The sequence below is a fragment of the Balaenoptera physalus genome (assembly GCF_965194825.1).
Source record: "Balaenoptera physalus genome assembly, chromosome: 2".
NCBI classification, from domain to species: domain Eukaryota; kingdom Metazoa; phylum Chordata; class Mammalia; order Artiodactyla; family Balaenopteridae; genus Balaenoptera; species Balaenoptera physalus.
This window is the reverse complement of record NC_138883.1, coordinates 128,989,639-129,011,126: the sequence shown is the minus strand read 5'-3', so window position 1 is coordinate 129,011,126 and position 21,488 is coordinate 128,989,639. Positions and strand designations below refer to the sequence as shown.

Below are 21,488 nucleotides of genomic sequence, written 5' to 3'. Positions count from 1 at the left end.
GACACCAAAATGAGAGTGTATGCTACTGAATGGGATTTAAAATCAGTATCTACCAATGACTATTACACAGTGAACATTTAGGGTACCCTTTGTATGTATATGTAGGGTCCACTTCATTTCAGTAAAAGCTAGGTAGAATGAGGTTTTCATTATTTAAATATGTGAATCACTAGAGAAATGCTTAATGATTCCTTTAGAACTTTTAAAAAAATGCTAAAATACTTGAAATATGTTTTTAAGGTAAAAATGAATTATGTATTTTCTATTCAGGCCTTCTCAGTTAAATATATTTCTGCTTTAGATTGAACTCTAGTATGTTTTCATTTCTGAGGGATATTATCACCTGTGCTGAGTCAAGTATGTAAAGAGAGGACACTGCTTTCCTCTGGTTTCCAGTCAGTTCATTCTCATTGCTTAAATAATGTTTCGTTGATCCTCTCAGCTTTTAATGATTTTTCTAAGATTACAGAATATATATAAATTGTCAGCATCTGTTCCTAATATTAGCATGATTGAGAGTATTTGGTCTAGATTATGCCAGTCATGTAAAATATTTAATTTAGTACTTCGTTACCAACATGGCCAGTTAGGTAGTTTATCTTTTACAATCTGGTAGTTCACTTTGTGTTAATTCTGTTGTCAGTCACATGGTTTTGAAAAGAAAAAAAATTTTAAAACACCCAATTTTTTTGGTAACCAAGTGAGATTTATGATCACATAGGAAGAATCACTGATTTTAATTGAAGTGATGCATTTTGAGTATGCTATGGCCAGTACTTATCTTCTTCATACCTAAAGTGATGCCATTCACAATTATGACACATATAATCTCTCTTTATTTGATAACACAGAAGTACATACTGTCCCTAAAAAGTCTAAAGTCAGGTAGTTTCTATAAGCATATCTAATACCTGACTTTCAGCCTTTCATTTCATTCTCAACAGAAGGCATGCCCTATGTGGAATGCTTGTCTCATTTCTTACAAACTTAGGTACCGACAGGAGGTTGCTAAGGTGGTAATGCCAGACATGGGTTAATGAGATAAGATTGACAAGACTTCATCATTTATAATACATGTGATTTATGCTTTGAATTGGGTCTGGGTAAGTGAATTACAGAATTTCCTCTATTGCCTTGTCCACGTTTCATGAAATTTGTTGGTCTTTCTATTAGAACTTAGGAGACTTATAGATAAGTCTTGCATGATAATAAATCCTTATGTTATATGGAGGCCCAGTAATTTGAAGGAAATACGAATACCCTCACTTGTTTTGAAACATAAACACTATGGTACTTTGTTGAGTGATACTAAAATAACACTTCTACTTCATTTTGGGTTCCAGGCTCTTAGTTATACGAGTAGACCTCGTTAACATCCATCTCACCCACGTCGCACACTTTGGGCATTGTAGTGTTTCTGCATCCATCTTCCTTCTTAGGACTTGTGAACTATTGGTTTTTTTGTTTTTTGTATTTTTTCTCTCCTCAGAGCCAGTATCCTTGGAGTTGCTGATTTTATTTCCTTTCCAGCCTGTATCTCTGTTTACTCTGCAAAGAAATGCTTATTTCTTTTTTTGAGTAGCAAGCTGTTACCTTGTTTCTAGTTTGTGTGAAATCTGAAAGCACAGTTCTAATGTGTGTCACTTAATCAAAAAAATGTGTGGCCTTTTAGTGAAAATAATATGTAAAAAGCCATTAATGACTAATCATTTATGCCAAAGGAAACTGGGGACATGTGGGCAAATTTGGTGGAAGTTATATAATTTTAGACAAATCTTAAATATATTTTGTTTTATAGCTATTTTATTCTTTATTCTGTGAATATAGATTTCTTTTAATTATATGAAACAAGAAGCTTTGGTTTTAATTTAATGAGGTTCACTTGGCATCTATATAGAAATTAGATGGCAACATTTTAATTCCTAAATTTATAGTTTCTAATATGGTCAACAGTATAAAAGCTCGGATGCCTAGATTGTTTTCTTTTGTAAGAAAAGTGTAGAGTAGAAAAGATGAATTCGTAAAATTTAAACACACCATTAACATTGGGCAGTAAAATCTTATATAAAAGTGATATACATTGGGAAGCAGCTCATTTTGATATATAATTCTGAAGTCTTCCTTGTTAGTATGTTTTTTTTTTCTTTTTCTGACTGGGAAACCTAGAATGGGATTTCTAAAGATTGCACCCTCAGAGTTTTAGTCATTCTGAGTCAACTTACATTGTACATATGTTTATTTAGAAAATTGCCTCCTTCGTCATATTTTTTTATTTTATAGGTCACTACCATGAGCTATCAGACTTTCAAACTTGCACTTTTTGAGGGGGAATAGACTTTTTTCCATCCTCATCTCTGGGCTTCCTTTGTAGTTTTTAATAGGTAACTTTACCACTGGATATTATATTTACTAAGTTCAATAGTCTTTTTTCCCTGTACTTATACATACATGGATGGTTCTACTCTAGTAAGTGCAAACTCTCATAAAATTACACCAAGATGAAATTAACTCGTCTGATGCTTTGAACTATTAGGATATTTTGGTAATAAGTCATTGGCCTTCATAATTTAAGGTATGCAGTTGACAGGGGTCATGTGTGCATGTTATGTGTGTCTATGTGTTTTTTTCCCATAAAGACTGAAGCGATTTTTTGTTTTAAATCTATGGTTATTATTTATAGAGCTTGGTATTGTCAGAAAAGAGAAAAAGGATCTTAACCATTCTAGGAGTATTTGATTCATTTGAAGTATGCAGAACTCTCTATTAAAGTTCTACCCAGAGATAATACCAGTGGCCAAAGCCTAGTAGTATGCCAGGCATGTGTCAGGCACTCAGTAGACTTTCATTTGTCTAATTGAAGCAGACCGTGTGGGATTATCATAAGTTACTATTGTTTGTGCGTCTTTCTTATAAGAGAGCAATAATTGAGTCACTTTGACTTTTAACAAAGCCTTTCTTGATATTATTAATAGATTAATACCATTTCATATTCTCCTCAACCCCCACCTCACATGTCCTCCCCACCACTCTGCTGCATTCATGGAAGTGGTGATGGCTATATGGAAAGCAACAACAACAAGAACAAGGACTCTTAAAGGCTCAAGACCATAGAGGGTCATCTCCACTTTTCTTGGGAGGCAGGGAGTACTGAGGATGCACTTAGAAGTAAGGCATTCAGTGGTGTTCATTCTTGCACTGTAGGTGTAGCTCACATGTGAAGTAATCACATGTTCCTTTGTGGAAATGCTGCAGGCTCATCATTGGAGACATTGGTTTGCATTTTTTATTTTAGTACAGTTCTAGATTTATGGAAAAATTGCGAAGGTAATACAGAATTCCCATATACTGCACACTCACCTTCCCCTAATTAACATCTTATATTAATAGATACGTTTTCCACAATTAATGAACCAGTAATGAACATTCTTATTAACTAAAGCCCATACTGTATTCAGATTTCTTTAGCTTTTACCTAATATCTTTTTTCTGTTCTAGGATCCCATCTAGGATATCACATTCCGTTTAGTCGTTTCTTTAGGCTCCTCTTGACTATGACTGTTTCTCAGACTTCTTTGTTTCCTTGCTTTTGATGACCTTGACATTTTGAAGAGTACTGGTCAGATATTTTGTAGAATGCCCCTCAATTGGAATTAGTCTGATATTTTCCTCATGATTAGGCTAGGTCTATGGGTTTTGGGGAGAAAGAGCACAGAGGTAAATTGCCATTCTCATCATATCATACTAACAACATGACTTGGCACTCTTGATATTGACTGATCACCTGGCTGAGGCAGTGTTTTTCAGGTTTCGCACTGTAAAGTTTCTTCCCCCCTCCCCCATACTACCCTCTTTGAAAGGAAGTCACACTTAAGGAGAGAGGAGTTGTGCTCCACCTCCTTGAAGGGAGAGAATTTACACAAACTATTTGGAATTTTGCACAGGAGATTTGTTTCTTCTCCCCCTTTTAAAATTTAGTTAGTTATTTATATCAATACAGACTTATTGGTATTTATTCTGTACTTTGGGTTAGACTCTAATAGTACTTTGATTATCTTCTTGTTCGAATTGTTCCATCTTGGCTATTGAGAGCTCTTTTGGTTGGCTCCTGTGTCCCTTTGACATACCCCCATCATTGCATTTTTCTTGGAGCACTTCCTTGCTTTTTGGCACTGTGAGGTGCTCTAGGCTCATCTTCTGTATTTCTTGCCCAGTCTTAGAATCAGCCATTTCTGTAAGGATAACTGTGCATTTTTTACAGCTTGCCATGTAGGAGTTGTTCTGATCATGCCTAGTTCAGTTAGAAGTGTTAAGCAGAGTTTTAAACCAAATATTATTTATTTCCAAGTGCATGTTTGCAAAGTCTTTGGCCTTCCTTGAAGAAGTTTGACAAGGAAAAATAAGGTGTGAAAAGAGGAAAGGGTCAAAGTAGACCATACTAATTTGGATTGGTTGAAAATTCTGGTCTGTAGCCACCACCACCTATGACTGTCACTTTTCTCCATAGCTCATCAGGTTGCCAGGCAGCTTGACCATTCCTTGTTTAAGTGATGGAGGGCTTATTAGCACACCCACCCCACTGGGATGGGGTGGCAGTTCTCCCAGTGAGTAATTCCTAGAGGGATTCTGGTGTAATGCGTGGAAGTCACTTTGCCTGTGTTCTTAACCTTAATGGAATTCACAGATCTAGGATTTATTTATTTGACGTGGAGAAAGATCCCTATTCTTTTAGTTGTAGAGAATTTTTTCAGAATCCATATGGAGAAGCTGGCAAGACTGTTTATCTTTTACCTAGTTTGGTGTATGCATAAAGGAATAAAAGTTTCAAAATTATTAATGTGATGCCTTTTGCATGTACGAAGAACCAACATTTAAAGAAAATCTCTTTTTACTTGTCATAGATTCCATTTTGACCCTGGCCACCTATTGTATTGAATGCAGATATATTCTCATTTTAATTGTTTAGAAAGAGTAAGAAACTTGCGATGTCAATTAAAAAGTAATTCAGTACTGAAAATATATTTTGAATAGAGCAAAAAGAAGAATTTGTGTTTGCATCCAAATTCCAAGTGTGTGATTTATTATTTTCCTTATTCATTGAAAAAAAAAAAAACCTGCCTTTTTAGAAAAAAAAAAATTCCTGAAAATAAGTCATATCCTATACCACCTTGCAGATTAATGTAGATTTGAGATCATTTTTTCTAAGAATTGATTGGAGTTCTTTCTTTGCTCTGTAAGTTTGTTGTAAAGTGCTAAACTATAAGCTCATCAAAAGGTAGACTACTCAGGCAGCTATGTTTATTTTTTTTAGAAAATTTCCCATGATTGTTATTTCATTCGTTTTTAGGTTAAGAAAGAGCTCATTGACACCGGAATCTGGACACACTCTGAGCCCCCTACTCACGATGCTGTATGTGCACAATGGTTATTAGGCAATCCACGTATCAGGAAAAGGGGCATTCTTCCCGTAAGGTAAGTGACTGAGGGTCATAGGTCATCTGTGCTGTTCTGGGGGAAAATCCATTTAGCTTTTATTTCTCCTTCAGATCACCTAATGTATACTAAACACAGCAATTGCTAAAAGAAAATCCAGGTTTGTTTTGATATTGTTTGAATCTTCTTCCTTGCATAGTATGCCTTAAGTGCCAATGTGATCATCCCAATTAAAAAAGAAAAATCTGTTAAAGATGATTGAGTATATGGTAGTAGTTTCTATTAACTCCTTCTAATGGTCTTCATCTTTCCTTATAATGCTAAAAATAAGCAAAAACCTATTCCAAAAGTATTCTTGGTTTTAAAATTTCTAAGACAAGAGACTTAATTTTAGTGTCAGTTGAAAAAGTAATTAAGTGAAGAGATGGGGGAAATCACATTTATTAAGAAAACAAATTGTCAGGAAATTTCTCATTTCCCAATTTTCCTTGATATTTTTAAATTACATTACTTAGTAGTAATACTTAGGAGTTTGTAATAACCGTTTTCTATGTATGAAATAAGGTAGGATATGTGATTATACTATTAAGCTGTGATAATATGACCTAAGTTATGACCTAAGTTAGGCTTAAGTTGACCTTTGTACAGTCTATAAGGAGAAGTTTTACAAGGTAAACTGTTATCGGTAACAAGATTATCCCAAGATGTCTAACCTACATATGAGACCAGAATGTCTTTAAAGGACTTTCACATAATTTTTTATTTTTAGAAATGGAAGCTACTAATTAGGAGGTGAGTTTAATCTATACCTTAAAGTTAGCCCAGATGGAATGGCTTCCTAGAATTATGTAGTTTAAGTTTCTGTATGTATTTAAAAGCTTAAAAATGTACTAAAAAAAGTTTTTGTATACACACATATAAGATGTAACTTTTCACCAGTTCAGTTTGGACTTTTCCTGTTTGCATGAAGGAGATCTCATTTTACATTGAGTTTGAGTACACACCTCTTTTGTGACCTATTAGAGAGTGTTGGAATTCTATATACTACTTTTACTTTTTTCATGTGGTTAATCAACAGATTGTTTAGATTCCTTTAGTTTTTAAATATTTTGTATGATCTTGCTACTTTGAGTATGTGTAGAATAAAACTTCTGGAAAATGGAAATTAGAAAAGTGCAAAAGAAATGTGGCAGAAAAAGAGGAGTAGTAAATCGTGCCTCAGAGGACATAAATTGGGGAGGATAGAAAGAGAGACAGAAACAAAAGGAAAGTAAATATAATCTACACATTTTCCTCTAATTTACTTAAACCCCACCCACTTCCCCTTCCCCCCAACTTTCCACTCTTTGGGGCTAAAAATAAAATATTGTTGAAATACTTTAGGGGACCAGCCTAAAGGTTTTTGCTTTTTTTAAATTTTAAACTACTTCTCATAGCTGAAGTTCTTTAGTCCTCCTAGTCTATGAATTGTCCATTTGATACTTGATATTTACTCACTGATCTGTGATAGAATCCTTGAATGGTTTATAGCTTAAATTTTCCATGTGCATCAGGTAAATGCAAACTCCTAAGACAAGTACTCATTTGCTTCCTCTGTTGTCTCCATCTTCAGCTGCCCAGCATCACTTTCCATTTTACCTAAAATAAATGTTGTGTTCATTGATGTTTGCTTTGAGTTTACAAAAGGCTGCAGAAGAAATTTCCTGTTTCAGCATTTTAGGGCTTTATGCCTCACTCTCTTTTTGAAATCTTTTATAATCTTAGGGAAATAACTGAAAGTTTTGGTCAAAACTGATACATGTTAATTTGTTGTAGTAGTATGAACTGTCATCTCTAAAGTTTACATGATTTAGCAATGGAAAATTCTGTGCTATTTAATGAACACACTGTCAGGTGTCAAGTATTCTAAATTTTATGTATTCTACCTACCCTTCAAGGCTGATCCCTGTGACCTAATGAATCCTTTGTAAAAAGTGGACTCAGCTAGGATGTTACACCACCATTGTCGAAGGAACCCTGAACTCCAGGAAGAGTTGCAGATTCAAGCTGCAGTGGCTGCCGGGGATGTTCACACGGTACGAAAGATGTTAGAACAAGGCTATTCTCCAAATGGCCGGGATGCTAATGGCTGGACCCTGCTTCATTTCTCTGCAGCAAGAGGAAAGGAAAGATGTGTTCGAGTATTTCTAGAACATGGAGGTGAGTTTATTAGGAGCAAACCCTTTTTTCCCAAGGAGAAACTTAAAATGAAATTCTATTTAGTTTAAAATATATGAGTGCTTGTGTATGTAATTTCTAATGCTTCTTTTTGCTAATACTCGACTTCTTATTCTCTCCTTTGTGAAGATGTGTTAAAATTATGCTGAGTCTTGTTTAAAACCAGATTGTCTAAAAAATCAGTTTGTTGAATGTGCTTTTTTCCCCTTGTAACTCTAGTTTCTGTACAGCCAGATTTCCCCAGATTATTTCAGCTAAAAGCAGCCCTTCTTCAGGTTGTCCAGTTGCTTTGTTTCAGAAGCAGAAGTGGCTGTGGTCCCAACAACTGAGAGTTGCTCAAGCTCCCCCTGTTGAGACTTGCTCAAGCCGACTGAGCTGGCACAGGCCCCCTGTCAATACCATGGCCTTCAGGATACCCTATCTTTTGAATTTACCTCTTCATAAAAAAATTTTAGTTGCTTTTATTACTGTTTTAGAGCACTTGCCTTTTCTAGAATTGTACATAGTTTCTAGGTATCCTACAAGATTGGTTAGCTGAGGTCTAATTTTGTGTAAACATATGCAGTTGGAAACTACATTTGACATTTAATGTTTTTGCATGAAAAACTGTCCATTCCTGTAATTAATAGTAACTAATAATTGTCTTAAAGTCATTTACTTTTTTCTCCCTTTAGATTTTCACTTAATTTATTTTCCTAAAGATGAACAAGTGTATTTTGTCATTTGTACCCATATTATTTTTGTAAATTATGGTGTAAAACAGCTTGGTTGGGACTCAGGATCCATTATGTACCATTCTAGGGCCTGGATTGCTTATTAACAGTCATTTAGTTCCATTTCTATGGTGTACTTTGTTACAAGACTAGTCAAACTTACTTGCAAACTAATTTGAAGTACAGAAAATGTTAGAAGTCACACAGCTCTCATTAGGGTCTTGTGAATTATGTGAAGATAGGAATACAAAGGCTATGAGCGTGGACTTACTGCAAAGTGCTGCTAAACCTGAGACTAGGAATCATCACACATCCGAGTGGCCCTGAAATAAGAATTATATCCCCGAAATAGTTGACTGTTGACAGGACACCACCATTTGCTAGCCTGTGCCTCCTTTGTAGCCATCCTCCATCCCTCCCTGCCGCCCTTGCTCATATCTCATTTCACCTTGAAACTTGAAAACCTCAGCTCTGAAGGCAACGAAGGAGAACTGTAAGAGGAATGCCAGGAGAAGGATCTGAAAAAACTAAGAAGTGGGTGTAGCATCAGAATACTTAAAATTCTGGCAGTGCTTAGTAAAATTAAGACCAAGATCAGAACTCACATTTTAAAATTCTACCTAGTCCCGTTACTTTTCTGTTTCTGCCAGCCTTGCTTTTAAAATATTTAAAATATTAATTAAGAAAGAAAGTTCAGTTACTCAGGTAATATATGAACTTGTCTCCTTAAAACAAATAAAATACATTTTCAAATAAATTACAAATAAAGCCAAAGTCCCCTTTGGCCAACTCCCAATCCTTATCTGCCTACCCCTGCCCAGAAGTAACTCATGGGTATGAGTTTGGTTTGGTCCTTATCTTTCTAGATCATTTCCTAAATGTGCTTATAGAAAATATGTCTTATTGTGTGTGGTTTTTAGAACATAAATGATATCATACTGACTGTATTATTCTGCAACTGTTATTTTTTGCTCAGCTGTATATAACTTAAGACTTTTTTAATATTGGGTTGGCAAACTTTTTCTGTAAAAGGCCAGATAGTAAAGATTTTGGGCTTTGCGAGCCCTCCTGTCTCTGTTGTTAACTACTCAACGCTGCCTTTGTAGCATGAAAGCAGCCATAGACAATATGTGAATGAATGAGTGTGGCCATGTGCCGATAAAACTATATTTATAAAAACCAGTGGTGTGCCAGATTCGGCCTCTGGTTCCAGTTTGCTGAATCCTATTTCCTCACCATCCCCTTCTCTCTTTTTGTGTATGTATGTGTATATAGATATTTTTAACAGCTTTTATTGAGGTAGAAATCACATACCTTACAATTCACCCTTTTAAAGTGTACAATTCAGTGGCTTTTAGTGTATTCATAGAGTTGGGCATCCATTACCACAGCCAATTTTAAAACATTTTCATTACCCCAAAAAGAAACCTTGTACCTATTCAGTATTAATACATATAGGTTTACTCTGTTCAGCTGCTAGATATAGGATTTATTAGTATGGATATACTATCGTTTGTTTAAACCATTCTTTTTTATTTTTTGAGTGGCTGAAATTTTCTCAATAGGACATTTTATAAAGAAAGTAACACATACATATATATACATGGTTAAAAACAAAACGAAAGGTGTTACGGACTGTTCAGTGAGGGGGAAAGGTCTGCTCTTCAGCACTGGCCCCTCCTCTCCTTCCCAGAGGCAGTCACTCTTACTGGATTCTTTTGTGTCCCTGCAGAGATAGTCTGTGCATATAAGTGTGCATATTTTCCGCCCTCCATCTTCTAGCCTGCTCCTCTTTTGTTAATCATCTGTTCTGCATCTTGATTTTTTTCACAAAACAGTTTCTCTAAGTGATAGTTCCTTGTCATTGATTCCATTGTATGGATGTAATTTATTTAAACTTATTCCCCATTGTTGGACATTCTAATTTTTCATTTTTCTGCTTCTAGAAACAGTATTACAGAGAATGTCCTTGACTAATCTTTTTACATACGTGAATTTATCTCTTGGATAATTCCAAGAAGTACAATTGCCACATCAAAGGGTTGTTAGGTTTTTTTGTTGTTGTTGTTGTTTTGATGGATATTGACAAATTGTCCTCCAAAGAAGGTTGTTAATGACTCTGCCCTTACCAGGTGGGAGAGTGCCTGGTCCCCTGCCTTTGCCAGGAGTGTATCACTAAGTGGTTTGCTCTTCCTCTGTGTGATTTGCTTGCCTCCTTTTTTCCCAAAAATGACATATGAGTAACAAAGCATTGCAAGACTGGGCTGCTTGCTTGTCTTTTTCTTATGACTTGTAGGAGTTGTTTATGTATTCTCTGCTGTTAGTTATATGTTGCAACAGTCTTCTCCCAGCTTGTAGCTTTTCCACATTGTTGTTTTGCTTGTTTTTTTGGGGCAGAAGTTTGCATTTTAAGTAGGTAAACTGTGTTTTTCTTTTGGCTTATGGTTTGTGCTTTTTGTGTCTTGTACATCATACCACAGGGTCATTATTTGCCTATATTTTTTTCTAAAATGTTTCATGGCATTTAGGTCTTTAATCTATCCAGAATTGGTTTTGGTGTATAACATGAGGTGGTCAGGTACAATTTCATACATAAAGGTAGCCTAAATCATCCTTTCTTTCCTCATTGTTATGTCTTGCCAACTCAGGTATAAAGTTTTTATATACACATGGTTCCATTAGTTCTATTGTCTGTTGTTATATCCCTGGGTCAGTATAATATTGTTGTAAATTATTATTATTCTCTAATAAGTTTTAATATCTGGGGGAGCAAATCTCCTCTCCTTGTTCTTTAAGGATGTCTTGGCTATTCTTAGCACTTTACATTTCCATGTAAAATTTTGAAACAACAAAATTACATATTTTGCAGAAGCCCCTCACTTATTCTTGTATAGCACCTTTTACTTCCTCCTTTTACCCTAGTACAATAAGAGATTAGGGAGTAGTTTTTAATAGCATGTTATGTATCGATTTGGAAACAGGAAAGGAGACCTCCTCCTCCTCCTTGCTCCCCTTGGCCACATGTGATGCTTAGACTTGCTGTGTATTTAGTCTAGGCCTGGCTTCTGATTTCTAGACCAGTGTACCCAGCTGCCTGTTCAGCTTCTCCACACTTGTGGCTCACAGCACAGCACAGCACGAGCTGCTGCTTTGACCGTGTTCTTTTGCAGTAGATGACACTACGGCCTATGACTTCTGTGCCAGAAATCTAGAAACCATCCTCCTAAATAGTTGTCAGATCTTTTCACTTCCTTTCGTTGGAGGCACTGCCCCACCTTTGGGCAAGGAAACCTTGTTCCTCACCAGGACGGTTATGATGTCTCTTTCGTCCCTGCTTCCAGTCCTGCCCCCTTCCAACCAGTCTCTAAATGGAGTGATCTGTTAAAAATGACAATTAAAATATTTCCTTTTAAAATCCGTCGGTGGTTTCCCACTTCTCTTGGGGCAATATTGAGTCCTTAATGTGACCTACAGGGCCCTGCAGCGTCTGCTTCTCTGCGATATCTTTCCAGCTTGTCTTTGAGCCGCAGCCCATCTGCATTCTTTCAGACTCACTGAGCTCAGAGGCGTGTGCCCAGGACCTGCTGGGGTCCCTCCGCTCCCTGCACTGCTGCCACCTTCGCCTGGCTCCTGCCTGCCTCTCCCTCACCTCTCCCCACACTTTCTCAGGAAAGCCTTCCCTTACCATCCGGGCTTGGTCAGATCCTTCTATCATGTGATACTATCGGGCTCTGTACCTTTTTATTGTAGTTCCTATCACAAGCATAATAAATTATTTTTGTAGTATTCTATTTAATTCTATTCTTGTTAGTCTGAGGCTTCATGAGGACAGAACCCGTATCTGTATTGTTCTCAATGAGAGAGAGAGAAAGAGGAAACAAACACCAGTTATCTAAAATAATTGTTCCCCAGCCTTACAGAGACAAGGCTGATCCTTTTCTTTTTATTAAAAAATTTTGATTGAAAATGGGCCAGCCTTCTGGTGGGATTAGAAAAGTCCCTGAATTCATCATACCTGCTCTTTTCCTTAAACCACAGTTTCTTTAAGAGCTTATAAACTTCCAGTTAGATTGGTCCCCTCCTGTTAATACGTTTATTTTGTGATGGACATTAAGGTGAAATGCAGTCAAAGATTCAAATATGGGAAAGTGAGCAAAGAAATGCACAAGAAACAAGGGTTCACCTTCCTCTTTCCCTCCCTCTCCCCTCCCCCACCTCCGTGCCTGAGATAGAGAGAATTCATATAGATAGTTAGACGAGGATGAGGTGGCCAGTTGGTCACTTATTCATATATTTACTCAGCAAATATTTATTGAGCACTTAAAGTATGCCAGGCTCTGGCCAGGCCCTGAGATACGGACGTAATCATTGTGCTCGCCTTCTGGCACTTCATAGTCTAGTGGGTGGATGGATTTGTAGCCAACATTTGTTGAGCATTTAGTATCAGCCTAATTCTTCACAACTATTCTGTGAGGGTAAGTAGTAATTTTTCCACTGAGAAAACTGAGCCACAGGATGGTAAGTAATTTGCTCACAGTCATTCACCTCATAAATTGTAGAGCCAGGATTCAAACCCATTGTCTTAACCATGATTCTGTATGACCTGTAAGAAAACAATGCAGTCCCAGCAGAGTGAGCTAAGCGCCGTGTATAAAAGACCACCCCAGTTGTTGGGGTGAAGGTGGTGGGAGTGGCATGGAAGGCTTACTAGAGAAGGCATGGTTTGCATCAGGGTCTTGAAAGGTGAGGCTGTGTGGGGTGCTGGAAGGGTGGAGGTGTGGGGTTCTTTCAAACACAGAAGACACTGAGTAATAAAGGGCTGAAGAAGAAAGGGAGCATGTTTGGTTTTAGGAACTGAAAAAAATTCAGTATGATTGGAGCATATCTGGTCATTTATTTTGGGGACAGTGGTGAGCCATTTGACAGAGGAGTGGGAGAAACAGCTGTGTGTTGTAGAAAGCTCACTGGTTGTAGTATTGGGAGCTTAGTGAAAGGGTCCAAGACCTCAGGCACTGCTGCCTGCTCAGGACTGCAGCCTCATTTCCCTGCACCCCACACGTATTTATTGAGCACTACTATGTGCCAGGCACTGTTCTGAGGGCTGGGAATACGGTAACAAAGTAAAGTCCCTGCTGTCATGGCACTTACATTTCAGTAGTTGACAGTAAATATATGATATCAAGTCATGAAGAAAAAGGAAGCAGAGAAGGGATAAAGAGGTACAGGCTTCTGTTTTAAATTAGGTATTCAGGGAAGGCCTCTAATGTGACATGTTAGCTGAGGCCTGAAAGAAATGAAGACCGAACCATGTGTGTATCTGGGAGAAAAGTGTTAAAGTAAAAACTCTAGGCTGGGAACATGCTTAGCACTGTCAAGAAAAAGCCCGGAAGATGGTGGCTGGAGCAGAATAATGGGAGAAGGGGACAAACAGGGCTAAGGAGAGTCAGCTGACGTGTTCTGTAGCTCCTAGAAGGCATGGAAAAGACTTTGGACTTTGTTCTGAGTGAGAATGGAGGTGCCATTGAATACTTCTCAACTGAGGAACGATATGAACTTACTTAAGGGCTCACTCTGGCTGCTCTGAGGAAGATAGATTGTGGAGGAGCAGAGGAGAAATAGGAAAACCTGTCCGGACGCTTTGGAATAGTTCAGGTGAGAGATGTTCGTGGCTTGGGCTACATGATAGCAGTGGATGTGTTGAGAAGTGGTCGGATTCTGGATATATTTTGAAAATGGAGGCAACAATATGTGCTGATAGATTGGCTATGAGGTGAGAGGGAAAGAAATTAAGAATAACTGAGGTTTGGGGGCTGAGGATCAGGAAGAAAAAAGTTGTCATTTACTGAATGAGCAGGGGAAAGTTAGCCAAAGCATTTGAAAAGAAGAAAGGATATAGATGTTTAATATCAGTCATTTACCCTACCAGAAATTTTTAATCTCAAGTACATTAAAGGATCAGATCTTATAATTAAATGTGTACACCTGCACCATGAACCCACCAATGAGTGATCACACAGAGCTATCAAAACTCAGAGCTAAGAGGTTGCCTGTCTCTGTGCTGTGGTGACAGCCATGTGGCCACAGAGGGAAGCCTGGTTGTGGAGCAGGTATGTGAAGTACGCTTGCTGCTGCTTGGGAGAAATCCAGTTTCATTGAGGAAATGAGCAAGTTTGACTTGAATCGCTAATACTGTCTATATTCCAAAAGGAAAAAAAAAAAAGTGAGGCTCTCTTTAGTTTAATCTAAACCTGTGCTGTCTATAGCACATGTGGCAGCAGGCATACCTCAGAGATACTGAGGGTTGGTTCCAGACCACCACAATAAAGCGAATATTGCAACAGAGGGAGTCACATGAATTTTTTGGTTTCCCAGTGTCTAAAGAAACAATGTACATATCTTAGTTAAAAAATACTTTATTGCTAAAAAATTGCTAACCATCATCTGAGCCTTCAGTGAGTCATAATCCTTTTGCTGGTGGAGGATCTTGCCTCATGTTGATGGCTACTGAGTGACCAAGGTGGTGGTTGCTGAAGGCTGGAGTGGCAATTTCTTAAAATACGACAAAAATGAAGTTTGCCACCATTGATTAACTCTTCCTTTCACGAATGATTTCTCTGTAGCATGCAGTGTGTTTGATAGCATTTTATCCACAGCAGAACTGCTTTCAGGATTGGAGTCAATTCTGTTAAACCCTACTGCTGCTTTATCAACTAAGTTTATGTAGTATTCTAAATCCTTTATTGTGATTTCAACAACCTCCACAGCATCTTCACTGAGAGTAAATGCATCTCAAGAACTCACTTTCTTTGCTCATCCGTGAGAAGCAGCTCCTCACCTGTTAAAATTTTATCATGAGATTGCAGCAATTCAGTCATATCTTCAGGTTCCACTTCTAATTCTAGTTCTCTTGCTAAGTAATCTGCAGTTACTTCCTGCACTGAAGTCTTGAACTCCTCAGAGGCATCCATGAGGGTTGGAATCAACTTCTTCCAAACTCTTGTTAATATTGATATTTTATCCCCTTCCCATGAATCATGTATGTTCTTAATGGCATCTAGAATGGTGACTCCTTTCCAAAAAGTTTTCAATTTACTTTGCCCAAATCCATCAGAGGAATCACTATTTATGGCAGCTGTAGCCTTAGAAAATGTATTTCGTCAATAATAAAACTTCATAGTCGAAATTACTCCTTGATCCATGGACTGCAAAATGGATATTGTGTTAGGCATGAAAACAACATTAATCTCATTTTATATCTATCAGAGCTCTTGGATGACTAGGTGCATTGTCAGTGAGCAGTAATATTTTGAAAGGAGTCTTTATTTCTGAACAGTAGATCTTGACGTCGAGCTTTATATATTCAGTAAACCATGTTTTACACCGATGTGCTGTCATCCAGGCTTTGTTGTTCCATTTATAGAGCACAGGCAGAGTAGATTTGGTAGAATTCTTAAGGGCACTAGGGTTTTTGGAATGGTAAATGTGCACTGGCTTCAACTTAAAGTCACCAGCTACATTAGCTCCTAACATGAGAGTCAGCCTGTCCCTTGAAGCTTTGAAGCCGCGCTTTGACTTCTCTTCTCTAGCTATGAAAGTCCTAGGTAGCATCTTCTTCCAATAGAATGCTCTTTCATCCATATTGAAACACTGTTGTTTAGTGTAGCCACCTTCATTAATTATCTTCTGGATAATCTGTTGCAGCTTCTACCTCAGCACTTGCTGCTTCACCTTGCATTTTGATGTTATGGAGTTGGCTTCTTTCTTGGAACCTCATGAATCAACCTCTGCTAGCTTCAGACTGTTCTTTGGACGTTTCCTCATCTCTCTCAGCCTTCACATAATTGAAGAGAGTTAGGGCCTTGCTTTGAATTAGGCTTTGGCTAAATTAGGGAATGTCGTGGCTGGTTTGATCTTCTATTCAGCCCATTCACACTTTCTCCATATCAGCAAAAAGGCTGCTCTGCTTTCTTATTATTCCTGTGTTCACTGGATTAGCAGTTTTAATTTCCTTCGAGAACATTTCCTTTGCATTCACAACTTGTCTACCTGTTTTGCACAAGAAGCCTAGCTTTTGGCCTATCTCAGTTTTCAACATGCCTTCCTCACTAAGTAAGCGTAATCATTTCTAGCCTTTGATTTAAAGTGAGAGACATGTGACTCTTCATTTGAACAGTTAAAGGCCTGATTTCAATATTGTTGTGTCCCAGGGGACAGGGAGGCCTGAGGAGAGGGAGAGAGACTGGGGAACGGCTGGTTGGTGGAGCAGTAAGAACACATAACAACATGTATTGATTAAGTTCGCTGTCTTATTATGGGCGTGATACATGGCAACCCTAAATAATTAAAATAGTCACATCTAAGATCGCTGATCACCATAACAAATATAATAATGATGAAAAAGTTTGAAATATTTTGAGAATTATCCTAATGTGATACAGAGACAGAAAGTGAGCAAATGCTGTTGGAAAATGGCACCGATGGACTTGATCTAGGTGGGGTTGCCACAAACCTTCAATTTGTAAAAATTGCAGTCAGTATCTCTGATGTGCAGTAAAGTGAAGTGCAATAAAATATGTGCCTGTATTTACATTTAAATCAAACAAAAAATTCAATTCCGCAGTCACACTAGCCACGTTTCAAGTGCTCAGTAGCCATACGTGACTAGTAGACATATTAGACCTCGTAGATATAAAATGTTGACCTGTGCAGATAAGTGATATTTTGCTGCTTTACTTTCAAACATCCTGCTTCAAAATGATAAACACTTAGGGTTTTATAATGTCCAAAAATATTAGTGTTTCTACACACAAATGTGATGCATATAATAGTACCTCTGTCCAAATCCTGGTAATCTTTCTGACCAAGTTAGTGTGCTGTTGGAATTATGGGGAAGAGTCTCTACTATAAGAGTGTGAATTTTAAGAAACCCACTATCATTATATTCATTTTCCCATTTTGAATCTTTCTAAAAATTCTAATACTGCACTGGACATTTCAAGATAGTAACATTAAGAGACCCTATATTAGCTAGTGTGTTTATTTATCTTCAGATTCAGTGTTTATGCAAACTGACCTGGAGGGCGGTCAGCTGAAGCTCTAGAAGTTAATTCCATAAAACACATCCTGGAGGGCGGTCAGCTAAAGCTCTAGAAGTTAATTCCATAAAACACATCCCTGGAGGAACCTGAGATAAGTGTCTCAGGTCTTCTGTTGGTACAGTAGGTAAAATCCTCTTGATGAAACACAAGAAAATAAATGAGAGAGATAAGTGATTAGAAAAAGCCATAGCAGAATGGTGAGAAATTATTTTTAGCTTTTCAAAAATGAAAGATTTTACAAATGGTAATCCCAAATGTGATGAAACAGGGACATTGATGGTAGCAGTTTATTAAAGCACTTGTGGAAAGAAGTTTAGTAGTATGTTAGATCCTGAGAAATGGGAGGTTTTTTTGCCAATAAATCTACTTCTATTAATTTATTCCAAGGAAGCAGTCTTAAGTACAGGAATTATTTTCTGTATGAAAATTTTACCCTTTATTATATATAATTTTAAAAATGGAGGCATTTTCAGTGCCCAAATATAGAGGAAAAATTAAGTAATTAGACTATGATTACAATTATGAGTAATTTTTTAAAATGTATAGAAGCAAAGCTGAAAGAAGTCTATCATAAGTGTTGACAGTAGTTATTAGAGAATGCTGTTTTTTGCTTTGCTGCTTTTCTAAATTTTTAGTTTTTCATTAACAAAAAAGTAATATTTCTTGGGGAAATTCTGTTTGGGAACATTATACCATCTGACTTTCCGGCTCTTTGTTCTGTGTTGAATTACTAGTCAAGTTTTAGGTTTTTGTCTAGATTTATTTTTCTTTCCTCCATCGTTGCTTTTTTTCCCTATAATAACATGGCACAATGCATAACTGGTTTTTAGAACTCCAAGCAGTGCCTATGCCTGTGTAGCTTAGCTAATTGCATTTGGTGCTTTCTAAAAGTTTTAAGAAGAGTAATCACGTAAATAGTAAATTAGGGTACAATGCTTATACATATATTTTGTAAAATTCTGACTTTCCTGCTTTTAGGATTTTGTAATGTCCAAAAGTATTTGAGCTTTTAGACACAAATGGGAAGCATATAATAACCTCTGTACAAATCCTGGTAATGTTTTTGAACAGTTTAGTGTATATATTCCAATCCTTTGAGTAACCAGTAAAAAAAAAAAAAGATAATGCAAAGAAGTATAGTTAGCTTTTTCGCAATGGGTTTGTCGCCAGGACACAGGTGTCGTGAAAACCACTGCTAAACCTAAGCAAAAATGGGAAAGGAGAAGACCCACATCAACATCGTTGTCATCGGACACGTAGATTCTGGGAAGTCCACCACTACCGGTCATCTGATCTACAAATGTGGTGGGATCGACAAGAGAACCACTGAAAAGTTCGAGAAGGAGGCTGCCGAGATGGGGAAGGGCTCCTTCAAGTATGCCTGGGTCTTGGACAAACTGAAAGCTGAACGCGAGTGTGGTATCACCATTGATATCTCCCTATGGAAATTCGAGACCAGCAAGTACTATGTGACCATCATTGATGCCCCAGGACACAGAGACTTCATCAAAAACATGATTACAGGCACATCCCAGGCTGACTGTGCTGTCCTGATTGTTGCTGCTGGTGTTGGTGAATTTGAAGCAGGTATTTCCAAGAATGGGCAGACCCGTGAGCATGCCCTTCTGGCCTACACACTGGGTGTGAAACAGCTAATTGTTGGAGTTAACAAAATGGATTCCACTGAGCCACCCTACAGCCAGAAGAGATACAAGGAAATTGTAAAGGAAGTCAGCACCTACATTAAGAAAATTGGCTACAACCCCGACACAGTAGCATTTGTGCCAGTTTCTGACTGGAATGGTGACAACATGCTGGAGCCAAGTGCTAACATGCCGTGGTTCAAGGGATGGAAAGTCACCCGTAAAGATGGCAGTGCCAGTGGAACCACACTGCTTGAAGCTCTGGATTGCATCCTGCCACCAACTCGCCCAACTGACAAGCCCTTGCGCTTGCCCCTCCAGGACGTCTACAAAATTGGTGGTATTGGCACTGTCCCTGTGGGTTGAGTGGAGACTGGTGTTCTCAAACCTGGCATGGTGGTCACCTTTGCTCCAGTCAACGTGACAACTGAAGTGAAGTCTGTTGAAATGCACCATGAAGCTTTGAGTGAAGTCCTTCCTGGGGACAATGTGGGCTTCAATGTCAAGAATGTGTCTGTCAAAGATGTTCGTCGTGGCAGTGTGGCTGGTGATGGCAAAAATGACCCACCGATGGAAGCGGCTGGCTTCACAGCTCAGGTGATTATCTTGAACCATCCAGGCCAAATCAGTGCCGGCTATGCACCTGTGCTGGATTGTCACACTGCTCACATTGCCTGCAAGTTTGCTGAGCTGAAGGAGAAGATTGATCGTCGTTCTGGGAAAAAGCTGGAAGATGGCCCCAAATTCTTGAAATCTGGTGATGCTGCCATCGTTGATATGGTTCCTGGCAAACCCATGTGTATTGAGAGCTTCTCTGACTATCCTCCTCTGGGCCGCTTTGCTGTTCGTGACATGAGACAGACGGTTGCTGTGGGTGTCATCAAAGCAGTGGACAAGAAGGCAGCTGGAGCTGGCAAGGTCACCAGGTCTGCCCAGAAAGCTCAGAAGGCTAAATGAATATTATCCCCAATACCTGCCACCCCAGTCTTAATCAGTGGTGGAAGAACGGTCTCAGAACTGTTTGTCTCAATTGGCCATTTAAGTTTAATAGCAAAAGAGTGGTTAATGATAACAATGCATCGTAAAACCTTCAGAAGGAAAGGAGAATGTGTTGTGGACCATTTGTTTTGTGTGTGGCAGTTTTAAGTTATTAGTTTTTAAAATCAGTACTTTTTAATGGAAACAACTTGACCAAAAATCTGTCACAGAATTTGAGACCCATTAAAAAAGTTTAATGAGAAAAAATTAAAAAAAAAAAAAAGTATAGCTAAACTGTCAATGGAGACATTAAAATGGAATGTTAAAAAATGTTCTGATAGTACAAAGAAAAGAAAAGGTAGTAAAGGGAAGAAGAGGGACAATAGAGGAGACAGATGGAAAACAAATAATAAAATGGTAAATCTAAACTATATCAATAATTATATTAAACATTAATGGACTAAACACTCCAATTAAAAGTTAGAAATTATCAGAAAGGTAAGTAGACAAAACTCAATTAATTACATGCTGACTACAAAGATAATACTTTAAATATAAAGGTACAGGTAGGTTGAAAGTAGATGAATGGATGGGATATATCATGGAAATATGTCATGCAAATGGCAAGCATGTGAAGGCCCGAGTGGCTACATTAATATATAAAATAGATTGCAAGACATAGACTATTATCAGAACTAACGAGAGACATTTCACAGTGACAAATGGGGCACTTCATTAGGAGGAATAACAGTCATAAAATGTGCATACACCTAGAAAGAGAACTTCAAAATACATGAGGCAAAAAATTTGAAGGGAACTTCAAAATATGTGTTAAAGGGAGAAATGAACAGTTTCACAATCTTGAATGTTGGAGATTTTAACATCTCTCAGCAATTGATAGAACATCTAGATTTAAAAAATCAATAACTATATAGGGCTTCCCTGGTGGCGCAGTGGTTGAGAATCTGCCTGCCAATGCAAGGGACATGGGTTTGAGCCCTGGTCTGGGAAGATCCCACATGCCACAGAGCAACTGGGCCCGTGAGCCACAACTACTGAGCCTGCGCGTCTGGAGCCTGTGCTCCGCAACAAGAGAAGCCGCGATAGTGAGAGGCCTGCACACCGTGATGAAGAGTGGCCGCCGCTTGCCGCAACTAGAGAAAGCCTTCGCACAGAAACAAAGACCCAACACAGCCAAAAATAAATATAAAAATAAGTTTAAAAAAAAAAAAGAAAAAAGAAAATCAATAACTATAGAAAAATCTAAAAAACATCAAACACATTGACGTAATATTTTTGAAAATTGCATCCAATACCTTCAGTATATACATTCTTTTGTGTGCATGATGTGGACACTAGGGTAAACCATATGCTGGCAGTAAAATATGTGTCAGTAAATTTTAAAAGGC

The 21,488-nt window shown here is 37.9% G+C and overlaps 1 protein-coding gene and 1 pseudogene across 2 annotated transcripts in view; both read left to right on the top strand.

The window, feature by feature from the left end:
• The window catches only part of ASB7 (ankyrin repeat and SOCS box containing 7), a 50,648-nt gene that overhangs the window by 2,049 nt on the left and 27,111 nt on the right, over positions 1–21,488 (top strand). The window contains exons 3-4 of the mRNA XM_082449931.1: positions 5,345–5,469; positions 7,368–7,629. Of these exons, the coding sequence (XP_082306057.1) occupies positions 7,419–7,629 (211 nt within the window). The 5' untranslated portion in view covers positions 5,345–5,469; positions 7,368–7,418. The remainder of the gene's footprint in view (positions 1–5,344; positions 5,470–7,367; positions 7,630–21,488) is intronic.
• On the top strand, positions 18,597–20,176 carry LOC309655091 (elongation factor 1-alpha 1 pseudogene; annotated as a pseudogene). Its single transcript has one exon. The product of its transcript is annotated as an elongation factor 1-alpha 1 pseudogene (transcript).